The sequence below is a fragment of the Pithys albifrons genome, chromosome 10 (genome assembly GCF_047495875.1).
Source record: "Pithys albifrons albifrons isolate INPA30051 chromosome 10, PitAlb_v1, whole genome shotgun sequence".
NCBI lineage: Eukaryota > Metazoa > Chordata > Aves > Passeriformes > Thamnophilidae > Pithys > Pithys albifrons.
The window spans coordinates 32,251,853-32,276,166 of record NC_092467.1 but is presented as its reverse complement, the minus strand read 5'-3'; the positions used below and the strand labels follow the sequence as shown (position 1 = coordinate 32,276,166).

General features: G+C 56.3%; 1 protein-coding gene and 1 long non-coding RNA gene across 4 annotated transcripts; one reads left to right on the top strand and one right to left on the bottom strand.

Moving 5' to 3' along the window:
• Positions 1-1,785: 1,785 nt before the first annotated feature.
• AK4 (adenylate kinase 4) lies at positions 1,786-17,131 on the bottom strand. The gene is made up of 5 exons (XM_071564655.1): positions 16,959-17,131; positions 8,828-8,947; positions 6,888-7,060; positions 5,433-5,551; positions 1,786-4,372 (listed from the first exon to the last, which is right to left on the bottom strand). Exons 1-5 carry the CDS (start codon positions 17,101-17,103, stop codon positions 4,258-4,260), a joined length of 672 nt encoding a protein of 223 aa, XP_071420756.1. The 5' UTR covers positions 17,104-17,131; the 3' UTR covers positions 1,786-4,257.
• Positions 17,132-18,785: 1,654 nt separating this feature from the next.
• On the top strand, positions 18,786-23,168 carry LOC139676103 (uncharacterized). Of its 3 annotated transcripts, none has more exons than XR_011698590.1 (2): positions 18,786-18,920; positions 21,043-23,168. It is a non-coding gene; the product is annotated as an uncharacterized lncRNA (long non-coding RNA). The 3 variants fall into 3 exon arrangements; XR_011698588.1 differs by lacking the exon at positions 18,786-18,920 and adding an exon at positions 19,327-19,448; XR_011698589.1 differs by lacking the exon at positions 18,786-18,920 and adding an exon at positions 19,327-19,712.
• Positions 23,169-24,314: the final 1,146 nt, after the last annotated feature.

The following is a 24,314-nucleotide window of genomic DNA, read 5'->3' as shown; positions in this document are numbered from 1 at the left end:
GCCACCACTGACCCTCCCAAGTGGCACATCCACGTGGCTTTTAAATCCCTCCAGGGCTGGCGACTCCATCACTGCCCTGGGCAGGATAACCCTTTCCATGAATAAATTTTCCCTAATATCCAACTTCAAGCTGCCCTGCAGCAATTGGTGGTGATGACTGTGCAGGCCAGGCAGGGCTGGGGACACGGTCCTTGTGCCCTCCCAGCTCCTCTGACAGCAAGGCTTTGGATTTTGGCACTCTGCACGTATTCCTCTGCTTTTTTGACCTCCAAACTTCTGGGTTGAGGCTGAGTTCATTTTCCAGCTTATGTAGCTTTTCTCTCCTTGTATTTATCTGCCTGCACTGAGGCAACACATCCCTCCTCTGCCTCCGGATTGCCACGATCCTTAACCCTGGCATCACCCACATCCCTCCTGGCAGCTCTGCCTCCTCCCCCCAGGGACACCAAGGCTGCTCCTCGGCTGTGCCTCTGCCCTCTCATCCCCCAGGCAGCGGCTTTGCTGCTTATCACCTTGTTTTTCACTCTCCTAACCATTCCTGAGTCTCTGTTTGCTCCAAACAAGGCACTGAGAGCCCTGAGCTGCTTTTTGGGAATGAAACAAAAGAGCCCGAAGCGCTGGGATCTGCAAACTGGTGGCACCGCAGCTTTGGGTGTCTAATTCCCGGCACCAGCCACACGTGATGGATCACACGGGACACAGGCAACAGCCACAGCCTCCCCTGCTGCTCTCCAGGACTTTTATCCGGGGAATTAGGTGAGAAATAAAACCTTTGTGTGCAACGAAGTGTCCCTGCCAACAGCAGGAGGTGGAAGGAGATGGGCTTTGAGGTCCCTCCCAGGCCAAGCCATTCGGGGATTCCACGATTCTGGGATAAGGATGGGAGGGCAGGAGGAAGTGGAATCTGCCCTGTCAGAGTTGGATTTTCAACCAACACTTTGGATTATATCAAATAATGTGTATCAATTATATCGAATAATGTATATCAAATTCTATCAAATAATGTGTGCCAAATTATATCAAAGAATGTGTACCAAATTCTATTGAATAATGTATATCAAATTATATCGAATAATGTATATCAAATTATATCAAATAATGTATATCAAATTATATCAAATAATGTGTATCAATTATATCGAATAATGTATATCAAATTCTATTAAATAATGTGTACCAAATTATATCAAATAATGTGTACCAAATTCTATCAAATAATGTGTATCAAATTATATCGAATAATGTATATCAAATTATATCAAATAATGTGTACCAAATTATATCAAATAATGTGCACCAAATTCTATCAAATAATGTGCACCAAATTCTATCAAATAATGTGTACCAAATTCTATCAAATAATGTGTATCAAATTATATCGAATAATGTATATCAAATTATATCAAATAATGTGCACCAAATTCTATCAAATAATGTGTACCAAATTCTATTGAATAATGTATCTCAAATTCTATCAAATAATGTGTATCAATTATATGGAATAATGTATATCAAATTATATCAAATAATGTGCACCAAATTCTATCAAATAATGTGTCCTGCCTCTATGACAGGACCCAAACAGCAGCATTGTTCCCAAGCCCAAATCCTGAGGGATACCTGAGGGATTTTCCACGTTCAGGTGGGGATGTTCTGCCTTCTCTTCTCCCCATCACCTCCTCCTATTCAGCAGCTCCTACAAAGAAGCTCCAGGTCCAGCCTGACCTGGCACCTTGGCAGCCTTGGCAAGGTGTAACTCCCACACAGACACTGCCAGCCCAGGGAGCAGCAGGAGAAAATCTTTATTGACATTTTTTTGAGCAGTAGCACAGCTGCAGCAATTCCCCAGGAAGAAACTCCAGGAAGCCAACTGGGAATGCCATGCCAGGGGCAGCCCCTCCTCCCAGCACACAGTATCTCAGGTCGGTACAAAATTGCTGTGGCTTTACAAAAGGTCTGAGATTCACAGTAAAGTACCAAAGGAGAGGTTGGGGGGAAGATGGGAGGGATGGGACCCCATCCCTGCTGGAATTTGGTCTATGAAAATGCACCATACGACAAGTCTGGTAGAAAAATCCATCCCGAGGGCTGGACATGCATGACCAGGGGATTTCTACACCTACCACGGGGCACAAAGCCTGGAAAAGAAGCACCCAGGGGGCTCTCCTGGGCCAAAGGCAGCTCAAAGCCTGTCCTGCCGCTGGGCACTGCAAGGGAGAAGTGTCTCCTCAGGAGCAGTTTTGGAGGAGGGAAGGATGAGACACGAGAGCTGGGCAAGGCAAAGCAAGGAGCAGCCCCTCTGCCTGGCACAGCCCTGGCAGAGCTGCCCACCATGGCCAGGATGCTTTTACAGCCCAAAAAACCCTCCCACATCATCTCCTCCCCTCGTGCCCAACGCTGTTAGAAAGAAAACAGCACACACGTTTTGGCTGTTTGAAGATTTGGGTTTTAAAACCAGCCCAGACCTTTGGCTGAGGGTCGTGGGAAAATCTAAAATCTTTCTTAAACAGGATTTCATTGCAGGGTGGAAGATTTGTGGCCTCCCAGCACGGGAGCTCCAGGGGGAAAAAAAAGGTCCCTGGGGTCTGCAGGGAAACCTGACAATCCTTTTGCTCCCACCTGGAAAATTCCCAGCCAGAGCAGGGTGGGGGCACTCCCCTGGCACTGCCCTCACCCCCTGGCAGGTGAGGAGCAGGTGGCACGAGGGCAGTGATGGTGTTTGGCAGTTCCATTATTGGGAGGGCACCAGGACAAAGCTGTCTGGACAGAGGGGAAACATCAGGAGCTCTCCAGGCAGGATGGAGGTGGCTCAGCTGGGATAAATAAACCCTGGAATGTGCTGGAGTTTCACACACAGAGCCTGTGCATCCCTCCAACAGCCACTGCCCCTCTCCTGGCCCACACAAAACCCTGTGCCAGTCCAGCAGCAGAAACGTGCCCAGGCTGCTCTGAAATAATCAAAGAGGTGTCAGAGAATGACAGGTTGGTCATTTGTGGGCACCCCTGGCACAGGGCATGCCCTGCACATCCTGCAGAGATCCCAAAAGGCAAGGCTAAAACTCAGCACTCTGTTTGTTTGTTTGTTTGAACATTTAAAAATACACATCTTGCTTTCTGTTTTTTTTTAAATATATAGTCTATAAAATAAGGCAACTCGAGGAGACAAGGGGAGTGTCCCCACTGTTCAGGTACTGCATCCCCTCACCAGAGAGGGAATTCCAGTTGAGAAAAGTGGCTCTGCCCAGCCCCAACACGCTGGGATCATGGGGAAACACCTGGGCATGGAGCTCAGCAGCCCCTGGATGTGTCCCAAGGAAGGAAGGAAGGACCTCTGGGATTTCATGGAGAGGAGTCACTTTGTCAGGGATGCTGCAGCCACAGCAGGAACAGCTCAGGGAACCCCCATGGCCAGGGGCCCTCAGGGACAAAGGCAGCACAGAAGGTGGAATGAGTTGATTTCTCACCAAAACTGAAGCACATATTAAGGTAAATCTTTGGGAGAAACTGATATAAGATGATTATCTTGCAGTATTGAAAGCTATAAACAAGGTAAGCACAAAGGAGTGCAACTCCTCCCCAGCCCAGATCCTGCTCAGAGTCACAGCATTCCATAAAATCCAGACTGTGCAGCAGCTTTTGGAACAGGGAGTTCATCTCTCTCTATGGAAGAAATACAAGTGTGTGTTTTTCCTCCCCTGTTTTCCCTCTTTTATGTGTATTAATGCTGGAAATGTGATCTTCACATCTCTGAGCTCCTCATACTCATTTTCCACGTTGCTCCCCAATTCCCACTGGGCTAAGTAAGTGTTGCTTTCTAGAGCTTTATTTCTCTGAGAAATAAATTTAATATAAAATAATTTATAGGAAGGAAAACTCAACCTAGAGAGTACTCAGCAGTAAATGGTCCTGTGGAGCAACAGGATAGCACATTGTAGGCTCAGACAGGGATTGAGGCTTGGAAGAGGGTGGCAAGGACACCATGGCAAGCTGTGTAAACCTGGAATGGTCATCACCTGGGTCTGCATCACTGATCCGTGAGGGACCACAGGCAGGAATAATTTATAGCCTCCAAAGAGGAAAAAAACCCCTTATCTAGCAAACCTGACCTTATAAACAAAGATCTTTTCACCCTGACACTGCCCACACTGGTGCCCACCGATGGCACCCAGTACGGGATCACCTCATTGGGCACAGCCCTGGTCCTGCCCAGAGGAACCAAACCCATGTGGATGAACTCCTGCCCCTTGGCACAGGTGCTTAGTTGTCCTCAGCTGAGAGGATGGGTGGGATCCTGCTGGACAGGAGGGTGTACACGTAGGGCCAGATCTTGTTGGTCTCAGTGCCAGAGAAGGAGTGAAGGATCCCCCTGCTCCTGGAAGAGAGGGGAGAGGTCAGCACCAGCCCCTCCTGAGGTTATCCATGGGCAGGGGTGTGGAAGGTGTCCCTGCCCATGGCAGGGGATGGGATGAGATGGTCTTTAAGGTCCCCTCCAACCCAAACCACTCCAGGATTCTGTGATTCTCCCCAGTTCTGCCCCCCATGGAGGACTTAGGCCCTTAATGCTCCCAGGCTCTGGCTCCCTTTCAGCGGTGGATTTTCATTCTGTATCAACCCATCTATTCCCAAGTTGGCCAGGAAACCACTGCCCTAAACCACCAGGGGACAAGCCTATATCAATCCATCCATTCCCAAGTTGGCCAAGGAACCACTGCCCCAAACCACCAGGGGACAAGCCTATATCAATCCATCCATTCCCAAGTTGGCCAAGGAACCACTGCCCCAAACCACCAGAGGACAAGCCTATATCAATCCATCCATTCCCAAGTTGGCCAAGGAACCACTGCCCCAAACCACCAGGGGACAAGCCTATATCAATCCATCCATTCCCAAGTTGGCCAAGGAACCACTGCCCCAAACCACCAGGGGACAAGCCTATATCAATCCATCCATTCCCAAGTTGGCCAAGGAACCACTGCCCCAAACCACCAGGGGACAAGCCCTGAAACATTCCTGTTCTCCCAGTATGGGGGTCTCACCCTTGTCCTGCCCTCTTGGCCACCACCCCATGCCCCACCCAAACCCCCCAGGACCCTGCAGTGATTTTGCATGGCATTGCCACCCTGGATCTGCCCCTTCTGCCACAGCCCAGCCCTGCAGAGCCCTTTGGGGAGCCCAGCAAGGCAAACAGGAGCTGGGAATGCCTTTGGATCAGGAAGACCCCCAAGGGAGGCCCCTCCAGGGCCAGGGCTTGGCTGCAACGCAGGGCTGGGCTTTGTGCTGCTGAGCACAGAGATCTGCACCCAAAACTCTGCTGGGGCCACGTCGGGGGCTCCTTGGGCTGGCAGGATGTGGGCACAGGGCTGGGCTGGTGAAACAGCACCCAGGCCTGTTCTCACAGGCACGTTGTGATTTACCCCCGTGGTCCAACTCACTTGTACAGTTCTATCACAGGCTTGGCAGCATCTTTGTACTTCCTGAGCCGGGCAGCCACGGCCTCGGGCCGGTCGTCCTCGCGCTGCACCAGCGGCTCTCCCGTCAGGTCATCGATGCCCTGAGGAGGCAACACCATCAGGGGTGGCTCCATCACCCACCTGCAGCTCCCTCACCCTGCTCTGCACCCATCCAGCATCCTGGGCAGGGCAAACACCATCAGGGGTGGCTCCATCACCCACCTGTAGCTCCTCACCCTGCTCTGCACCCATTCAGCATCCTGGGCAGCACAAATACCATCAGGGACAGCCCCATCACCCACCTGTAGCTCCTCACCCTGCTCTGCACCCATCCAGCATCCTGAGCAGCACAAACACCATCAGGGGTGGCTCCATCACCCACCTGTAGCTCCCCCATCCTGCTCTGCACCCATCCAGCATCCTGGGCAGGGCAAACACCATCAGGGACAGCCCCATCACCCACCTGCAGCTCCCTCACCCTGCTCTGCACTCATCCAGCATCCTGAGCAGCACAAACACCATCAGGGGTGGCTCCATCACCCACCTGCAACTCCTCACCCTGCTCTGCACCCATCCAGCATCCTGGGCAGCCTTTAGGAGAAAACCCCACTGAGCACAACATCTCCAGGCAAAGCCAGTGCTCGGCACCTACTCCTGAGATTGCCTCCCCAGTGCACTTTTAGGATTCCTATTCAGGCAAAGAAAAGCTTCTCTGATCTTTTCCTCTTGCACTGGTGAGGCCACACCTCGAGTGTTGAGTTCAGTTCTGGGCCCCTCAGCTCAGGAAGGACATTGAGGGGCTGGAGCGGAGCCAGAGAAGAGCAACAAGGCTGGAGAAGGGACTGGAGCACAAGCCCTGTGGGGAGAGGCTGAGGGAGCTGGGGGTGTTCAGCCTGGAGAAGAGGAGGCTCAGAGGTGACCTCAGCACTGTCTGGAACTCCCTGAAGGGAAGTTCTGGCCAGGTGGGGGTTGGTCTCTTCTCCCAGGCACTCAGCAATAGGACAAGGGGGCACGATGGGCTCAAGCTCTGCCAGGGGAAATTGAAGTTGGAGATGAGAAAGAAATTCTTTGCAGAGAGAGTGCTCAGGGATTGGAATGGGCTGCCCAGACAGGGGGTGGATTCCCCATCCCTGGAGGTGTTTAAGGTGAGACTGGATGTGGCACTGAGTGAGAATCCACCATGTCTTGATTCAACCCCACTGGGATCATCAGCCCAGGGCACTGAGTGAGAATCCACCATGTCTTGATCCAGCCCCACTGGGATCACCAGCCCAGGGCACTGAGTGCCCTGGGCTGGTGATCCCAGTGGGGTTGGATCAAGGGTTGGACTTGATGATCTCAGAGGTCTCTTCCAGCCCACCTAATTCTATGATTCTGTGTTTCTATGATTCTATGATGGTTCCCAGGTGGCTCCAGGGAGGTGCCACAGGCTCTCACCTGGACTTGGGGGGGGTTGAAGTCCATGTTGTAGACCCTTCCACTGCCAGGGTGGACCCAGCGGGCGCTCAGCCGATCCTTCAGCGTCTCAAAGGGGATGTTCAAGCTGATCACCAGGTCCAGCTCACAGATCCTGTCCAGGGCCTGGGCTTGGCCCAGTGTCCGAGGGAAACCTGTGCAGGCACCACAAGGGAAAGGAGCTGGAATTGGAGGCAGGAGAGCAGCAAGGATGGAGTCAGGCCCATCCCTCAGGCAGCTCCAGAGCTGCAAAGCCAGCCCAGCTCCTCCCTGTGCTGTAGCACAAGTGGTGTGAAAGGCAGACACCCACCATATGGCTGCAATAAAAAATAGCTCCAACAGCACCAGCCCCTGAAATATGACACATGGGTCGCTGTGGGCTCAGGTTTGCCTGCAAAGACGTGTCTGGTGTCCCTGCACGGGGGCTGGGGACAAGCAGGAAGGTGCAGGCAACAGAAGAACAGGGATAAATGCTGGGATTGCAGGGAAAAACCTGAAGGAAACAAAGTGCACAGATGAGGGACATGCTGCTGATTTACATGGAGAGCATCAAGGATACTGTGAGGAAATGGTCCTCTGGTGGGTGGTACCTTTGGTTTGGAAAGGCCAGCAAAGAGCTGGGAGCAGAGAATCCCAGAGTGCCAGGATGGTTTGGGTTGGAACAGACATTAAAGACACGAAGGAGCTGACAAGAAAAACGAAGAGAGACCTTTCACAAGGGCATGGAGGGACAGGACACAGGGAATGGCTTCCCACTGCCAGAGGGAAGGGTTAGGTGGGATATGGGGAAGGAATTCCTGGCTGGGAGGATGGGCAGGCCCTGGCACAGGTTGGGCAGAGGAGCTGTGGCTGGCCCATCCCTGGGAGTGTCCAGGGCCAGGTTGGATGGGGCTTGGAGCAACCTGGTCTTGGTCTAATGGAAGGTGTCCCTGCCCATGGCAGGGGTGGCACTGACTGAGCTTTAAGGTCCCTTCCAACCCAAACCAGTCTGGGATCTGTGATTGCTGGATCCCAGTTCCAATCCCTGCCATGGACAGGGCCACCTGGCCATGCCTGTTTGCCCACAGCATCTCCTCCCCCTCCACCTTGGGCAGCTTTGGCTTTGAGGAGCCTCCTCACCCACATGTGGGGGCAGTCAGAGGTTTCTCTTGGCTTCCTCCAGCCATGTTCTGCTCTCTGGCTGTGCCTCATGAACCACCCCAGCTCCTTTCCTTGCCCTTCTCTTCCTGTCCACATGCCAAGGGCTCGGCTGGGCACTGCCCAGGGCAGAAACACCCAGAGGGAGGTGTCCCTGCCAGCAACTCAGCTCCTGCCTCCCCTCCCACCACCAGCAAGGGCACCTGCTGCCTTTTCCTCCTCCTGGAGCTGCCAAAGCATGAGCAGCAAGATGATGTTGGGAAGTTGTGGCAGAGGACATGCAGTATCAAAAATGGAAGAATATTGTAAGAAATGGGCTCATGAAGATGATGAAGCAGCAACCCCAAATGCCCTAAACCCAGAAGGTTTTACAGTTGTGTAAATATATCTTACAAAATGGGATCTTTGCTCTTTTTTCCCTGAGTCAGTGTCTCCTTCCCAAAATCCTCTTAGAGACCCTTATCTCACCACCCAGGACAGCCTGAGCTGGCCTTGAAAAGTTTGTATAAGTTTTCCTTATTCCTTCCTGTTTCACCCTCTCCCATTGGTGGTAATCCCTGTTTTCTTATTGGTTGTAACTTGAATCCCACCAAAACCTTCAAATACCTTTACCCACGGTAATAAAACTCTCTCTGGTTCCTCACTGGTGGTCTCTGTGTGTCTCTCCTGGCAGGGGACAAAAGGGGAGCACATTCCTGGCAGAGAACGGGCTAATTCCCAGGATCTGGTGTCCCTCAACTGTCCCAGGATGAGGCTTGGGATGTTCCCACCCAGAGGGGACTCACCATCCAGCAGCCAGTGCTGCTCCCGCCGCTTCTCCAGCTCCGTCAGCATCACGCGGGTGATGACGTGGTCGGGCACCAGGAGGCCTCGCTCCAGGTACTGCTTTGCCAACACACCAACTTCTGCTCAAGAGAAGAGGAAAAAAAACCAAGAGCAATAAAAAAACCCCCACGACATTTCTGCTTAAAAAGCATCACTCCCTCTCTGTCCCGATGTCTGATCTCCAAAGACACAGTTTTCAATCGAGCCTTTTAGGGGCTTTTCAGGGGCTTCAACTCCTACTGTTAAATAAATCACAGAATCATAGAATGGATTGGGTTAGAAAAGCCCTCTGAGATCATCAAGTCCAACCCTTGGTCCAACCCCACTGTGATTGGGTTGGAAAAGCCCTCTGAGATCATCAAGTCCAACCCTTGGTCCAACCCCACTGTGATTGGGTTGGAAAAGCCCTCTGAGATCATCAAGTCCAACCCTTGATCCAACCCCACTGTGATCACCAGCCCAGGGCACAGAGTGCCCTGGGCTGGTGATCACAGTGGGGTTGGATCAAGACGTGGTGGATTCTCACTCAGTGCCCTGGGCTGGTGATCACAGCAGGGTTGGATCAAGACATGGTGGATTCTCACTCAGTGCCCTGGGCTGGTGATCACAGTAGGGTTGGATCAAGACATGGTGGATTCTCATTCAGTGCCCTGGGCTGGTGATCACAACAGGGTTGGATCAAGATATGGTGGATTCTCATTCAGTGCCACATCCATAGAATCACAGAATGGATTGGGTTGGAAAAGCCCTCCAAGATCATCAAGTCCAACCCTTGGTCCAACTCCAGTCCCTTTACCAGATCATGGCACTCAGTGCCACGACCAGGTTAAAAACCTCCAGGGATGGGGAATGCACCCCCTCTCTGGGCAGCCCATTCCAATCCCTGAGCACTCTCTCTGCAAAGAATTTCTTCCTGATCTCCAATTTCCCCTGGCAGAGCTTGAGCCCATCATGCCCCCTTGTCCTATTGCTGAGTGCCTGGGAGAAGAGACCAACCCCCACCTGGCCAGAACTTCCCTTCAGGGAGATATAGACAATGATGAGGTCACCTCTGAGCCTCCTCTTCTCTGCATCCCATTTTATGTGGGTTTCTGTTATTTTATTTCTCAATCCAAACCATTCCATAATTACAGTTTGCCTGTGATTTACTTTAAGCCACTCAGAGACAAAGGGAAACTGTTTGGAAAATGTGAATATTCTTTGCCCCCATGTGTAGCAGGTCCTTCCTCTGCCACCAGGAGAGTTCCAGCATCTTTCCTCTTGGACCAGGACCCAATGGACACCTCTCGTGCTCTCTTCCCACAGCAGCTGACAGAGCATTTGTCACCAGAAATGAGCAATTTTGCAAGCTATTTTTTGCAGGATTTCTGGTGAGGACAGCACATTTTAGGCCTCTCCAAGCATGAGTCCTCTCTAAAAATAAGCCCCAGGATCCTGCATTTGAGGCACACTCTGGTTTTCCAGCCTGCAGCAAGATGTCAAAGCGGGCAGCACGAGCACCTGGCTGTGGGATGAATTCCTGAGCTGCAGGAGGAGGGAGGGTTGCAAGATACAGTTCTTGGAGAGAATTCATCTGATCTAAGGGAGAAACCAGCCTGACCAGATCCCCCTGGGAGCGTGGGGTTGGATGTGCACAGGAAACCTTGGGAGCTCCCACAATGATCTGCAGTGGCTGCCTGGCTGCAAACAGGGCAGGTGGGGCTTCTGGATGGAATCCAGAACCCAAAGGAACTGCTGGGAAAATGCAAATATTCTGTGTGTGACACCAGAAGGAATCCAGACTCTTTCCTCCAGTTCTGCTCCCCAAAGCCATTCCAGCTCTGCTCCCCAAGCCATTCCAGCTCTGCTCCCCAAAGACATTCCAGCTCTGCTCCCCAAAGGTTTCCAGCTCTGCTCCCCCAAGCCATTCCAGCTCTGCTCCCCAAAGGTTTCCAGCTCTGCTCCCCAAGCCATTCCAGCTCTGATCCCCAAAGACATTCCAGCTCTGCTCCCCAAGCCATTCCAGCTCTGCTCTCCCAAGCCATTCCAGCTCTGATCCCCCAAGCCATTCCAGCTCTGATCCCCAAGCCATTCCAGCTCTGCTCCCCAAGCCATTCCAGCTCTGCTCCCCAAACCATTCCAGCTCTGCTCCCCGAGCCATTCCAGCTCTGATCCCCAAAGACATTCCAGTTCTGCTCCCCCAAGCCATTCCAGCTCTGCTCCCCAAGCCATTCCAGCTCTGATCCCCCAAGCCATTCCAGCTCTGATCCCCAAGCCATTCCAGCTCTGATCCCCAAAGACATTCCAGCTCTGCTCCCCAAAGGTTTCCAGCTCTGCTCCCCCAAGCCATTCCAGCTCTGATCCCCAAAGACATTCCAGCTCTGCTCCCCAAGCCATTCCAGCTCTGCTCTCTCAAGCCATTCCAGCTCTGATCCCCCAAGCCATTCCAGCTCTGAACCCAAGCTATTCCAGCTCTGCTCTTTGCTCAGGGCCGCAGTGACTGCCAGGAACCAGAGCAGAAAGCTCCTTTTGCCAATGACCAGTTCCCTGTCTCTGCCCAGACGTCGCCGGCGCTGCTGGCGGCAAATCCTGCTCGGGAGAGCGCAGGACACAGGGAGGGAGAGCGAGGGCACAGCTGGTGTTGCATCTGCCTCCGTGTCTCATGGTTATTCACACGCCCTGCAAGGGCCACAGGCTCACAGGGCGTGCGATCCGGCGCAGGGCAGCGCCGATCCCGGGGAAAAGGCTGCTCCCGGGGCAGGGCTGCTCCCCGGGCAGGGATGTTCCCGGGACAGGAATGATCCCGGGGCAAGGCTGTTCCCGGGACAGGAATGATCCCAGGGCAGGGCTGTTCCCAGGGCAGGAATGATCCCGGGTCAGGGATGTTTTCGGGGCAGGGACATTCCCAGGGCAGGGCTGTTCCCCGGGCAGGGACATTCCCAGGGCAGGAATGAATCCCGGGTCAGAGATGTTTCCGGGGCAGGAATGATCCCGGGGCAGGGGATGTTTCCCGGGCAGGGCTGTTCCCTGGGCAGGGCTATTCCCGGGGCAGGGCTGTTCTCCGGGCAGGGACATTCCCAGGGCAGGAATGATCCCGGGGCAGGGATGTTTCCGGGGCAGGAATGATCCCGGGGCAGGGCTGTTCCCCGGGCAGGGCTGTTCCCAGGGCAGGGATGTTCCCGGGGCAGGGCTGTTCCCGGGGCAGGGCTGCTCCTGGGGCAGGGCTGTTCTCCGGGCAGGGATGTTCCCAGGGCAGGGCTGTTCCCCGGGCAGGGATCTTCCCTGAGCAGGGATATTCACGGGGCAGGGCTGCTCCCGGGGCAGGAATGATCCCGGGGCAGGGATGTTTCCCGGGCAGGGCTGTTCCCCGGGCAGGGCTGTTCCCAGGGCAGGGCTGTTCCCGGGGCACGAACGTTCCCGGGGCATGGATATTCCCTGGACACGGATGCCCCCGGGGCACAGCCGGTGGCCACGGAGGCTGGAGCTGCCACCGAAGGTCCGGCTGTCCCCCCGAGGAGGGCTGGCCATCCGAGGGACCGGCTGTGACCTCGCGGGGCTGCTCGAGCCAGGCCTGGAGCTGCAAACCAAAAATACACCGAGCCCCAGTCGGGGCTGGGAATACAGTCTGGGAATACAGGCCCACAGCCCTGCATCCCAGAGGCTGCAGCTTTCCCACGGCCCCCACGCGGGTGGACAGCTCTCCAGCACTCCGACAGGGACAATTCCTGCTGCTGGGAATGCTGCTCCTCTGCGCCCGCTGTGCGTGCCGGCGGGACACACCACGGCGGGGGACACGGAATGTGCTGCCACGGGGAACACACCACGGCGGGGGACACGGAATGTGCTGCCACGGGGGACACACCAAGGCGGGGGACACGGAATGTGCTGCCACGGGGGACACACCAAGGCGGGGGACACGGAATGTGCTGCCACGGGGGACGCACCAAGGCAGGGGACATGGAATGCGCTGCCACAGGGGACACACCACGGCGGGGCACACGGAATGCGCTGCCACGGGGGACACACCACGGCGGGGACACAGAATGCTCTGCCACGGGGGACACACCAAGGCAGGGGACACGGAATGCTCTGCCACGGGGGACAGACCACCACAGAGGACACGGAATGTGCTGTCACGGGGGACACACCAAGGCGGGGGACACGGAATGCGCTGCCACGGGGGACACACCAAGGCGGGGGACACGGAATGCGCTGCCACAGGGGACACACCACGGCGGGAGACACGGATGCGCTGCCACGGGGGACACACCACGGCGGGGGACACGGAATGCGCTGCCACGGGGGACACACCACCACGGGGGACACAGAATGTGCTGCCACGGGGGACACACCACCACGGGGGACACAGAATGCGCTGCCACGGGGGACACACCAAGGCGGGGGACACGGAATGCTCTGCCACGGGGGACACAGCGCCACAGGGGACACGGAATGCACTGCCACGGGGGACACACCACCACGAAGGACACACCACGGCGGGGGACACGGAATGCACTGCCCCGGGGGCCACACACCAGCAGAGAGTGCCGGCTGCCTCCAGAAAGCTCCTGCAGCTCCTCCCTGCTCCAAAGCACAGGCAGCACTGCCACCCCTTCCCTGCCCGAGGAGGAACGGGCATGGATTTCACAGCACAGAGCTGCCTGGCACCCTGACCCCCAGGATGTTCTGGAGTGCATTATCCCAACAGCCACAGCCCTTGGGGGCTCTTCCAGGCAGCCTTTAACTCCAAAGTTAACTTTGCCATCCCCTTCCCAGCCCACCAGCTGTCACCCCCAACCCAGTGCAGCCCTCCCAGACCGCAAGCCAAAGGGGAGCAGGGTCTGGGCAGTCCCTCCCGGGCAGGGTGGAAGATCCCAGTGCCCCCACATGAGGAGCTGGGACTCAGCCCCATGGCCCCTGTGCAAGCATCAAATCCCCACTGCTATAGGTGCAGAGAGGAGGTGCAGGCATTACTCCAACCCAGTTGATTCTATGATTCTATACTCTGCAATGACTCCAGGCAAAAGGACTCCTGAGGTGCTGCTTGTGCTGAGCTCAACCCCAGCCTTTTGACCCGTGGGTTTAATCCCATTAATCCAATGACCGTGGTTTACTTTGCCCTTTAACACACAGGACTTGCAGCTCTCAGTGGTTTCCCCCACACGACCCTGATGTGTCCCTCTTTATCAAAGCAGCACAGCCACAGCCCCGAGGGACGTGTCCCTGTCCCAAGGCCACGATCCACAGCAGCCTCCCAGGGCCAGGCAGGACAGGAGGAGGGGCTGTTCCCAAACACAGCACTTGGCAGCCTCCAGACCTGGCATAACTCCAGACTTTCTGCCCCATGGCAAAACCTTTTACATGTTATTTTTCCTAATATTTAGGCTACAGCAATATGATCTGGTCTAAAAGAGAGAAGAAACCCTGGGTGTGAACAGGGCACCAACACATCTGTCTGTGCCCCACCACAGTTGAGCCACAGCAGGTGTCACCCCAGTTTTGGGACTCCAAGACCTTTTTCCTGGCATGGATGTTGCATGCAGGAAAAGCAGAAGGCTGACAGGCTGCATCCCCTGGGCTCAGCTGTGACCACCAACCAGGCCAGTGTGGCCCTGCCAGCAAAGACTGTCACCTGTGGGAAAGGTGGGGAGAAGGACATGGGGTTTGGCCACGCTTGACCTGGGAAATTCCTCCTGGGAATTCTGTTTTGTGTGTATTTTGGTGGAGTCTAACAAATGAAATCCATCACGAGGAAGGGACAGGAACCACTTCTGTTTCCAACAAAGCACCTGAAAAGGAGCAGTGGGGCAGACACAAGACCCACAGACCCTCAGCCAAAGCCAATTAAGTTGTTTTGCAAATGAACTGCAGAGTCCTGGACCTTGGGATGCTGCCAGCACCAAGAGGACCACCTGGGCTCCGGGGCAAGTCCTGGCCAAGGAAATGGCTCACCACCCTCCAGCACCCCTGCCTAGCACCAAAAGCACAGCCTCTAAGTCTTCCAAGATGTTAAAAGGCCTTTTCCCCCAGCAGAGCAGCCACTCACTGAGCGACACTAATTAAGAGCCAAGCGGGCGGGAGCGGATGCACTTCAGTGTTGCTGTGGCACAACTTGGAGCCCTCCAGGAGCAGCCACGCGTTCAGTGGCTTTCCCTGGCTGCAAAGGGAAGTCCTTGTGCCCTGAGAATGCCAGCACAGACACTGGCAGTGGGTCTGGAATGCTCTCCATGTGGACTCTGTGCCCCTCCAGCCACAGCCACTTTACATCTGGCACTGGTAAGCAGGAACATCCCTGGTCCATTGGCAGTCTATAAACACTGGATTGATGGTTCCCTTGGGGATGATGAGCCTGTAATGATTCTTGTTGGTCTTGCAGAGCCCCAGCTCCCCCAAAAATGCAGAGGCAGTGGCGCAGCTGATAAACTTGGGAAGAAAATCTCCTTCCACCTGGTTTCCCCCGGAGCTGGCACAGCAGCACAGTCATGTAACAGCTTGTCCAAAACAAATAGCAAAGAAAAAAATAGCAAATAGCTGGAGCTTACTGAGAGCTGTAAGAAGAGGCTGAGTCAAAGGTGGGACCCAAACATCACAGCAGCTGTACCAAACTACGCCTGGTTTCCCTCTGAGTAATTTTCCCTGTACTTCTCCACGTTTCCTTTGGGAAACCGAATGTACCTGAGACGTTTTGGGAAACACCTTCAGCTAACTCCGTTCCCAGCCCCTTCTTCCTTCCCCAGTGTCCCCAGAGAAGCTCTACAGCAAGAGCATGAACTGAAATATAAAATACAAGACAGTGCCTCGCTCAGAACTTTGGGAAAGTTCCCAGGTGGGCACAGTCTCACTGCGCTGCCCCTCTCCACACGCTGCACCTCTGCTGCCTTTCACCTCAGCTTTCTGTCCTTCAGCCAGAGCCCTCATCAGATTTTCCAACGTTTCAGCCTCTCTCCAAAGGAAATATTATTGTCCTTTTTATTTACCAAAGGAAATCTGGATATTTTTACAGGAGTGACCAGCACAGGGCTGTGTGCAACGCCCTTGCTGGACCACACACCTCTCCAGAACTTCACCCTCCCTAATTTTTCTCCCTGTTTTCATCACCCTTCTAAAAAGGGAAATCACTTCTACGTTCTCGCGGCTTGTTTTGCCGTTTCCCCGTCCCTCTGGCCGGTGAGTCAGCTCACCCCCCCCCGGCTCGGGCTTTCACACATTAGCAAGGGAGAGAAGGAACTGTTGGAAAAAGAAATACGCTGGGATTGCCTAATGGCAGCTGCAGAGGAAGCCGAGCAGGAGCTGGGGCAGCACGGCCGCTCCGGAGCCTCGCTGGGACCGGGGGCAGCTGGCACTGCCCGGGATGCGGGCACAGGGCATCCCATTTTCCCATCTCCCGCGGGGATCGCGCCTGGATGCCAGGCACGGGCTGGGCAGCGCTGCTGCCAGCCGCGTCTCCAGGGGGTGGGTGACCCGTGCAGGGTGGGTGCTGCCACCCACCTCCTCCAGCTCCAAGCCAGCCCCCTGCCCCAGCAGCCCGTGCCACGCAGCAATATCGCCAGCAGGGTTTCCCCTGCGGACGGACGGACGCGTGTTCCCGATCCACGCCTCCCACCGTGGGTGTTGTGCGGGCACAGCGTGCACCAGCATTCCAGCCATCTGCCATCCCCCGCTTTAGGTTTGCCCCCCATCCCTGAACAGCCACCTGAGGCAGGATGAAGTTATTAATAACTAACACACCGGCGCCGCCGTTCACCATCGGTGCCCGGCCAGGTGGGTTCTTCCTATCGGCCTCTCCAGAGCCGTAATCACCTGGCCCGGGGATAAACTACCGCACACCCGCGGCATCAGACCCCGCTTTTATCGCGCAGCTCTGTCAGCTCAGACTGGACGGAGGAGGCGATGAATGAGCTGTGCCAAATCCACGGAAAGAAAACAACCTGTGGTGCATCCCGGGTGGGGGGGGGTGTGGATCCCATCCCATCTCCATCCCCATCTCCATCCCACCCTCATCTCTATTCCCATCCCTACCCTGTCCTCATCCCCATCCCATGGCTGTCTCGCCGAAGATGCGCGGGGCAGGGACCCCCCCCAGTCTCTCCGTGCCCCCCGACGGGCACTCACCGTCGGCGCCGCCGAGGCTCTCCCGCAGGAATTGCCCGCTGGAGAGGTGCTGGAGCCCGAAGCTGCGGGCGATCCTCTCGCACACCGTCCCCTTGCCCGAGCCGGGCGGTCCCAGCACCACAGCGCGCAGCAGCTTGGAGGCCATGGCCGGCTGCGGGCACCGGAGCCCTGCGGGGCAGGACACGCGTCAGCCGCCCCGGCCCCCGCGCCCGCCGCTCCCCCCGCACCGCCCGTACACATCAGCAGGGCGGGGGGAGCCCCGCGGCCGCTCCGCTCCGCGCCGCCCGCCCCCTCGGGCCGCGGCACCCTGGGACTTGTAGTCCTGCGGCCGCCCCGCAGCCCCGCGGCCCGACGGGGCCCCCGCGGCTCTGCCCGGCTCCGCTTGGCTCGGCTCGGCTCGGCTCTGCCCGGCTTGGCTCGGCTTTGCTCGGCACGTCCCGGCTCGGCGCGGGGCGGGCACGGCGGCGGGAGGTGCCGGGGCCGCACCGCCCATGGAAGCGGATCCGCGGGATCCCGGGGCACGTTCCGCACGCCCGTCACGGCCGTGCCCGCAGCGAACCGGCGGCGCCCCGGAGACCGCAAGCACCGGGGCGGACACAGCGGGACGGGGAGTGCAGCCGGTGGTGGCACAACCTGCAAACACAGAGCCCGCACAGGCACAACCTGTGGATGCACAGCCTGCAAACAGCCCCTGCACGGGTACAGCCTGTGGATGCACAGCCTGCAAACAGCCCCTGCACGGGTACAACCTGTGGATGCACAGCCTGCAAACACAGTCCCTGCACGGGCAAAACCTGTGGATGCACAGCCTGCAAGCACAGCCCCTGCACGGGTACAACCTGTGGATGCACAGCCTGCAAGCACAGCCCCTGCACAGGTACAACCTGTGGATGCACAGCCTGCAAACACAGAGCCCGCACAGGCACAACCTGTGGATGCACAGCCTGCAAGCACAGCCCCCTGCATGGGTACAACCTGTGGATGCACAGCCTGCAAACACAGAGCCCGCACAGGCACACCCTGTGGATGCACAGCCTGCAAACACAGAGCCCGCACAGGCACACCCTGTGGATGCACAGCCTGCAAACAGCCCCTGCTCAGGCACAACCTGAGGATGCACAGCCTGCAAACACAGAGTCCGCACAGGCACAACCTGTGGATGCACAGCCTGCAAACAGCCCCTGCACGGGTACACCCTGTGGATGCACAGCCTGCAAGCACAGCCCCTGCTCAGACACAACCTGTGGATGCACAGCCTGCAAGCACAGCCCCTGCACGGGCACACCCTGTGGATGCACAGCCTGCAAACACAGCCCCTGCACGGGTACACCCTGTGGATGCACAGCCTGCAAACAGCCCCTGCTCTGGCACAACCTGTGGATGCCCCCGGAGAGCCCCAGCCCTGCGTGTGTGTGTCACCACCTCTGAGTGTGTGCGCGTGTCACTCTGTGTTGTGTGTCACTCCCAGAGTGTGTCACTCCCGGCGGGCGCTCCCCTGTGTGTGTGCACGGCCGTGCCGGTGACACCGCTGGGGCTGTACCGGGTCTGTTCCGGTGACACCGCTGGGGCTGTACCGGGGCCGTGCTACTGACATGGCGGTGGCCGTGTCGGGGTTGGACCGGAGCTGTACCGGGGCCGTGCCGGTGACACCGCTGGGGCTGTACCGGGTCTGTTCCGGTGACACCGCTGGGGCTGTACCGGGGCCGTGCTATTGACATGGCGGTGGCCGTGTCGGGGTTGGACCGGCGCTGTACCGGGGCTGTTCCGGTGACATCGCTGGGGCTGTACCGGGGCTGTTCCGGTGACACCGCTGGGGCTGTACCGGGGCCGTGCCGGTGACATCGCTGGGGCTGTACCGGGGCTGTTCCGGTGACACCGCTGGGGCTGTACCGGGGCTGTTCCGGTGACATCGCTGGGGCTGTACCGGGGCCGTGCTGGTGACATGGCGGGGACCGTGTCGAGGTTGGACCGGAGCTGTACCGGGGCCGTGCCGGTGACACCGCTGGGGCTGTACCGGGGCCGTGCCGGTGACACCGCTGGGGATGTACCGGGGCCGTGCTGGTGACATGGCGGGGGCCGTGTCGGGGTTGGACCGGCGCTGTACCGGGGCTGTGCCGGTGATACGGCAGTGTCCCCGTGCCCGCGGTGTCCCCGCGCCCCCAGGTGTCCCCGCTCCCGCGCTCCCGCCTTCTCCCTGTCCCTGTCCCGGCTCCCGTCCCCATTCCCGTCCCTGCTCCCGCTCCCGTCTCCGTCCGCGCTCCCGCGCTGTGCCCGCGCGCCCCCGTTCCCGCGCGCCCCCGTTCCCGCGCGCCCCCGTTCCCGCGCGCCCCCGTTCCCGCGCTGCCCGCGCGCGCCCCCGCGCCGCCCCCGGAAGCGGGCGCGGGTCACGTGCGCGCGCGGCGCTGCCATAAACACGGCAAGATGGCGGCGCTCACGCCGCCCGCCGCCCGTGCTGCGTCATGTCCCGCCGCGGCCCCGCCGCGCCCGCAGGTGGGTCGGGCCCGGCGCACCCGAGCGCGGTGCGGGGCCGGGGGGCTGCGCGGGGCTGCGGGGACACCGGGGCCGGGCCGCGCCGCTGCCCCGCGCGCTCGCTGAGGGCGCGGGCGGGGCCGCCGCCCCCCCTGCCCCGGGTGGGTCCCGGCGCTGCCCAGGGGCGAGCGGGGCGAGGGAGCCGCGGCCGTCCCGCTCCCTGGCCCGGCTCTCTCCGTGGCCCAGCCTGCCTCGGTTAGTTCCGCGGCCTTTCCGAGGCTCCAGGTAACGCCGGGAAGCGCCATCGAGGGAAAGTTGGGTGGGAGCGGCGGTGGCGGCCCCGACTCCCGGCCCCGCGTCCGACCCCCTCCCGGCCCCGCGTCCGACCCTCTCCCGGCCCCGGGTCCCGGCCCCGGGTCCCATCCCCTCCCGGCCCCGGATCCCATCCCCTCCCGGCCCCGGGTCCGACCCTCTCCCGGCCCCGGGTCCCAGCCCCGGGTCCCAGCCCCTCCCGGCCCCGGGTCTAACCCCCTCCCAGGTCCGATCCTCTCCCAGCCCGGGATTCGATCCCCTCCCGACTCCCATCCCCTCCCGGCCCCGGGTCTAACCCCCTCCCAGGTCCGATCCTCTCTCAGCCCGGGATTCGATCCCCTCCCAGGTCCGATCCTCTCCCAGCCCGGGATTCGATCCCCTCCCAGGTCCGATCCTCTCCCAGCCCGGGGTTCGATCCCCTCCCGACTCCCATCCCCTCCTGGCCCCGGGTCCGACCCCCTCCCGGCTCCGGCTTCCATCCCCTCCCAAACCAGAGTCCGATCCCCTCCCGACTCCCATCCCTTCCTGGCCCCATGTCCGACCCCCTCCCGGGTCCCATTCCCTCCCGGCCTCGGCTCCGATCCCCTTCCAGCCCCGACTCCCATCCCCTCCTGGCTCAGATCCCCTCCCGGCTCCGGCTCCGATCCCCTTCCAGGCCCGACTCCCATCCCCTCCCGACTCCGGCTCCGATTCGCTCCCAGCCCAGGGTCCGATCCCTTCCCCGCCCCGTGTCCCATCCCCTCCCGACTCCCATCCCCTCCCGACTCCCATCCCCTCCCGACTCCCATCCCCTCCCGACTCCCATCCCCTCCCGACTCCCATCCCCTCCCGACTCCCATCCCCTCCCGGCTCCGGCTCCCATTCGCTCCCAGCCCAGGGTCCGATCCCCTCCCGGCCCCGCTCCCATCCCCTCCCGACTCCCATCCCCTCCCGGCTCCGGCTCCGGCTCCCATTCGCTCCCAGCCCAGGGTCCGATCCCTTCCCGGCCCCGACTCCCATCCCCTCCCGACTCCCATCCCCTCCCGGCTCCGGCTCCCATTCGCTCCCAGCCCACGGTCCGATCCCTTCCCCGCCCCGTGTCCCATCCCCTCCCGACTCCCATCCCCTCCCGGCTCCGGCTCCCATTCGCTCCCAGCCCAGGGTCCGATCCCTTCCCGGCCCCGACTCCCATCCCCTCCCGACTCCCATCCCCTCCCGACTCCCATCCCCTCCCGACTCCCATCCCCTCCCGGCCCCGGCCCCGGCCCCGGTCCCGGCCCCGCCAGCGCCCTCGTAACGCGGTGTTTGTTTCTCTCCTCCGCAGCCCCGCTCAGGTCGGTGGACTCGGGTGTTGGAGCAGTCGAGGAGCCACGAGGGGTGGGCAGGGACAGGGCCGAGCTGTGCCAGCCAGGGAACGTCCCATGAGCTGCTGAAGGAATTCGGGGTCCTGTGAAACAAGTGAGAGAAACAGGTAGAATCACCCCCCCAAAGGGGCAGGAGGGGGAACTGGAGTTTAGAAACCAGCCAGGACAACTTAGAAAGGTTTCAAAGGCAAGAACTGGCAGCAGACACTGGAAACTAGAGGGTGTTTTTAAAAAGCATATGGAAATATGCAGTGCCTTAGCAAAAACAAGAACAAAAATGTGTGCTGGACTCCAAAACTAATGTGGGTTTTGCTGGAAAAGGTGATTTTTTTTCCAGATAATAGAGAACTTCCATAAGCTTTTTGCATTAGGGCTGAGTAGTTTAGTCTGGCTGAAGCAAAACAAAAATCAGTGTGTGTGTGTTAAATGCAAGACAACAAACTGTGTTTGTGTTGGAGTGAGAGCTGGACCCTCCAGAGAAAATGGCATCAGCCCTTGGAACTCCAGCAGTTGTGCCAGAGGGGGCTGGGAATTGTTCACCTCCTTTGGAATAGTGGGATGGGAACTGCTGGAGCAGGGAGGAAAATCTGGATACAGGTAAATTGTGGGAAAGGGATTCTTCTCTCATCACTTCAGCCTGGGAAATGGAGGCTTTGCAATCCTCCACTTGTGCCATTCTCCTGAAATCAGTAGAATTTTTCACCTGGAATACTAATGAGGGTGTCAAACACCCCAGAGTGAGAGCAAATGGTTCATTAGTTATGCAGCTCCTTTCCCTTGCAGAAGTCACCGTTGTATGCCCAGAATTTATTAACATTTTTAGCAAGTTTTTGGTTGGCTTTTTTCCCCTCCCAGCAGCCAATTCCTTAATGATTAATCCACAAACTGTGGCAAACCTGCAGGTTTTGGGAGGCACGTTTGAGTCATCTGTGTCATCTTACGTCAGGGTTGCATAATCTGTTGACTGTCCCCCTTTTTATGTAATGTATGTTTGGAGTTTGGTTTAAAATGTACAAATATTTTTTTCCCCCTTTTCCTGCTGCTCCTCAGATATTCCATGTTTGCCTCTCCATTGCCCTCTGGAGTTCCAAACTTGTAAGGCACAATGTTGGTGGCTGGAGGGAGCCAAGTGTTGAGTGTTTCTCTCTTCAAAACAGGCCCTGTGAGGTCTCAGGAGGTGCTTTTAGCAGGTAAGTTATTTAGGGGGTTAAAGAAACTCATTCTGGAGTTTCTCCTCCCTCCTGGTGGAAGCCCAAAAGTGCTGGTCAAGTCCCTCCACATCAGAAATGAACTTTTGTAAGACAATTAGTAACACATTAACTTTTACAGTGTAAAACTGTTGGGGTTTTTTTTTTATAAATTCATTTCAGTTCTTAATGTGTCTGATTCCCTGAGGCAGAGGGGGGTGTAGGGGGAGTTCCAGCAATGCCTGTTTTTAGGGGAAGAAAAGAAACAAGGGGAAAATTGTAGAAATAATTCCATGATGTTTTCAGCAATGTCTGTTTTTGGGGAAAAAAAACAAAAAAAAAGGGTAAAATTGTAGAAATAATTCCATGATGTTTTCAGCAATGTCTGTGTTGGGGGGAAAAAAAGAAACAAAAAAAAAAAGGGTAAAATTGTAGAAATAATTCCATGATGTTTTCAGCAATGTCTGTTTTTGGGGAAAAAAAAACCAAAAAAAAAAGGGTAAAATTGTAGAAATAATTCCATGATGTTTTCAGCAATGTTTGTTTTTAGAGGAAAAAAAGAAACAAAGAAGGGGGTAAAATTGTAGAAATAATTCCATGATGTTTTCAGCAATGTCTGGTTTTAGGGGGAAAAAAAGAAACAAAAAAAAGGGTAAAATTGTAGAAATAATTCCATGATGTTTTCAGCAATGTCTGTTGTTAGGGGGAAAAAAAGAAACAAAAAAAAGGGTAAAATTGTAGAAATAATTCCATGATGTTTTCAGCAATGCCTGATTTGGGGGGAAAAAAGAAACAAAGAAGGGGGTAAAGTTGTAGAAATAATTCCATGATGTTTTCAGCAATGTCTGTTGTTAGGGGGAAAAAAAGAAACAGAAAAAAGGGTAAAATTGTAGAAATAATTCCATGATGTTTTCAGCAATGTCTGTTTTTAGGGGGAAAAAAAGAAACAAAAAAAAGGGTAAAATTGTAGAAATAATTCCATGATGTTTTCAGCAATGTCTGTTTTTGGGGGAAAAAAAAACAAAAAAAAGGGTAAAATTGTAGAAATAATTCCATGATGTTTTCAGCAATTCCTGTTTTAAGGAAAAGAAAAAAAAACAAAAAAGGGGTAAAATTGTAGAAATAATTCTGTGATGTTTTCAGCAATGCCTGATTTTAGGGGAAAAAAGAAACAAAAAAGGGGTAAAATTGTAGAAATAATTCTGTGATGTTTTCAGCAATGCCTGATTTAAGGGGAAAAAAGGGGAAAAGAAGAAACAAGGGGGTAAAATTGTAGAAATAGTTCCATGATATTTTCAGCAATGCCTGATTTTAGGGGAAAAAAAGAAAGAAAGGGGTAAAATTGTAGAAATAGTTCCATGATGTTTTCAGCAATGCCTGTTAGGGAAGAACAGAGACAGGCTGGGGTGAAGAACAGGTTGAGGGAAGCTTATAATTTAACTAGTTTGCAGTGGGATTGTGTATTTCCCAATTTTGTATGTGGATCCCATGACCTGAAGGTGCCACCTCCCCTGGCTGGCAGCCCTGGCACCACAGCCTGGCAGGCCCATGACATTCAATCCTTGAGCAGCCTGAGCCAAAAGCCTCTCTCTCAATTGTGGATTTAAGGTGGCAGAGAGAGGTGCCCCCCTTGTCTTGGGGAAGGGTTGGTTGCTCTTTCTCCATTAATCCACCATGGGTGGATTTGGCCAGAAGAAGCTGCTGCTAAAAACCACTTTGAGCTCCGTTGCTGAGTGCACCATGGTCATTAAGATAACACTAATTATCTGGGTAATTTTCCAGGGTAAACCTCAGCTGCTGTCACCGGTGGGGGGCTGTGGGGTGTTGGGACACGGGAAGGAGGAGGAGGAGGAGATGGAGGACGTGCCCACCGGGCTTGGCAGTGCCACGGAGGGGCTGCAGTGACTGCCAGGCTGCCCTGGCTCAGTTATCACAGTGCTGATGCTGTCTCTTGTAAAGGTACAGTACTGTGATAACTGAAGGATGGCAGCCATCTGAGCTTCTGGGGACACCACCATCCTGTGGTAACTGAAGGATGGCAGCCA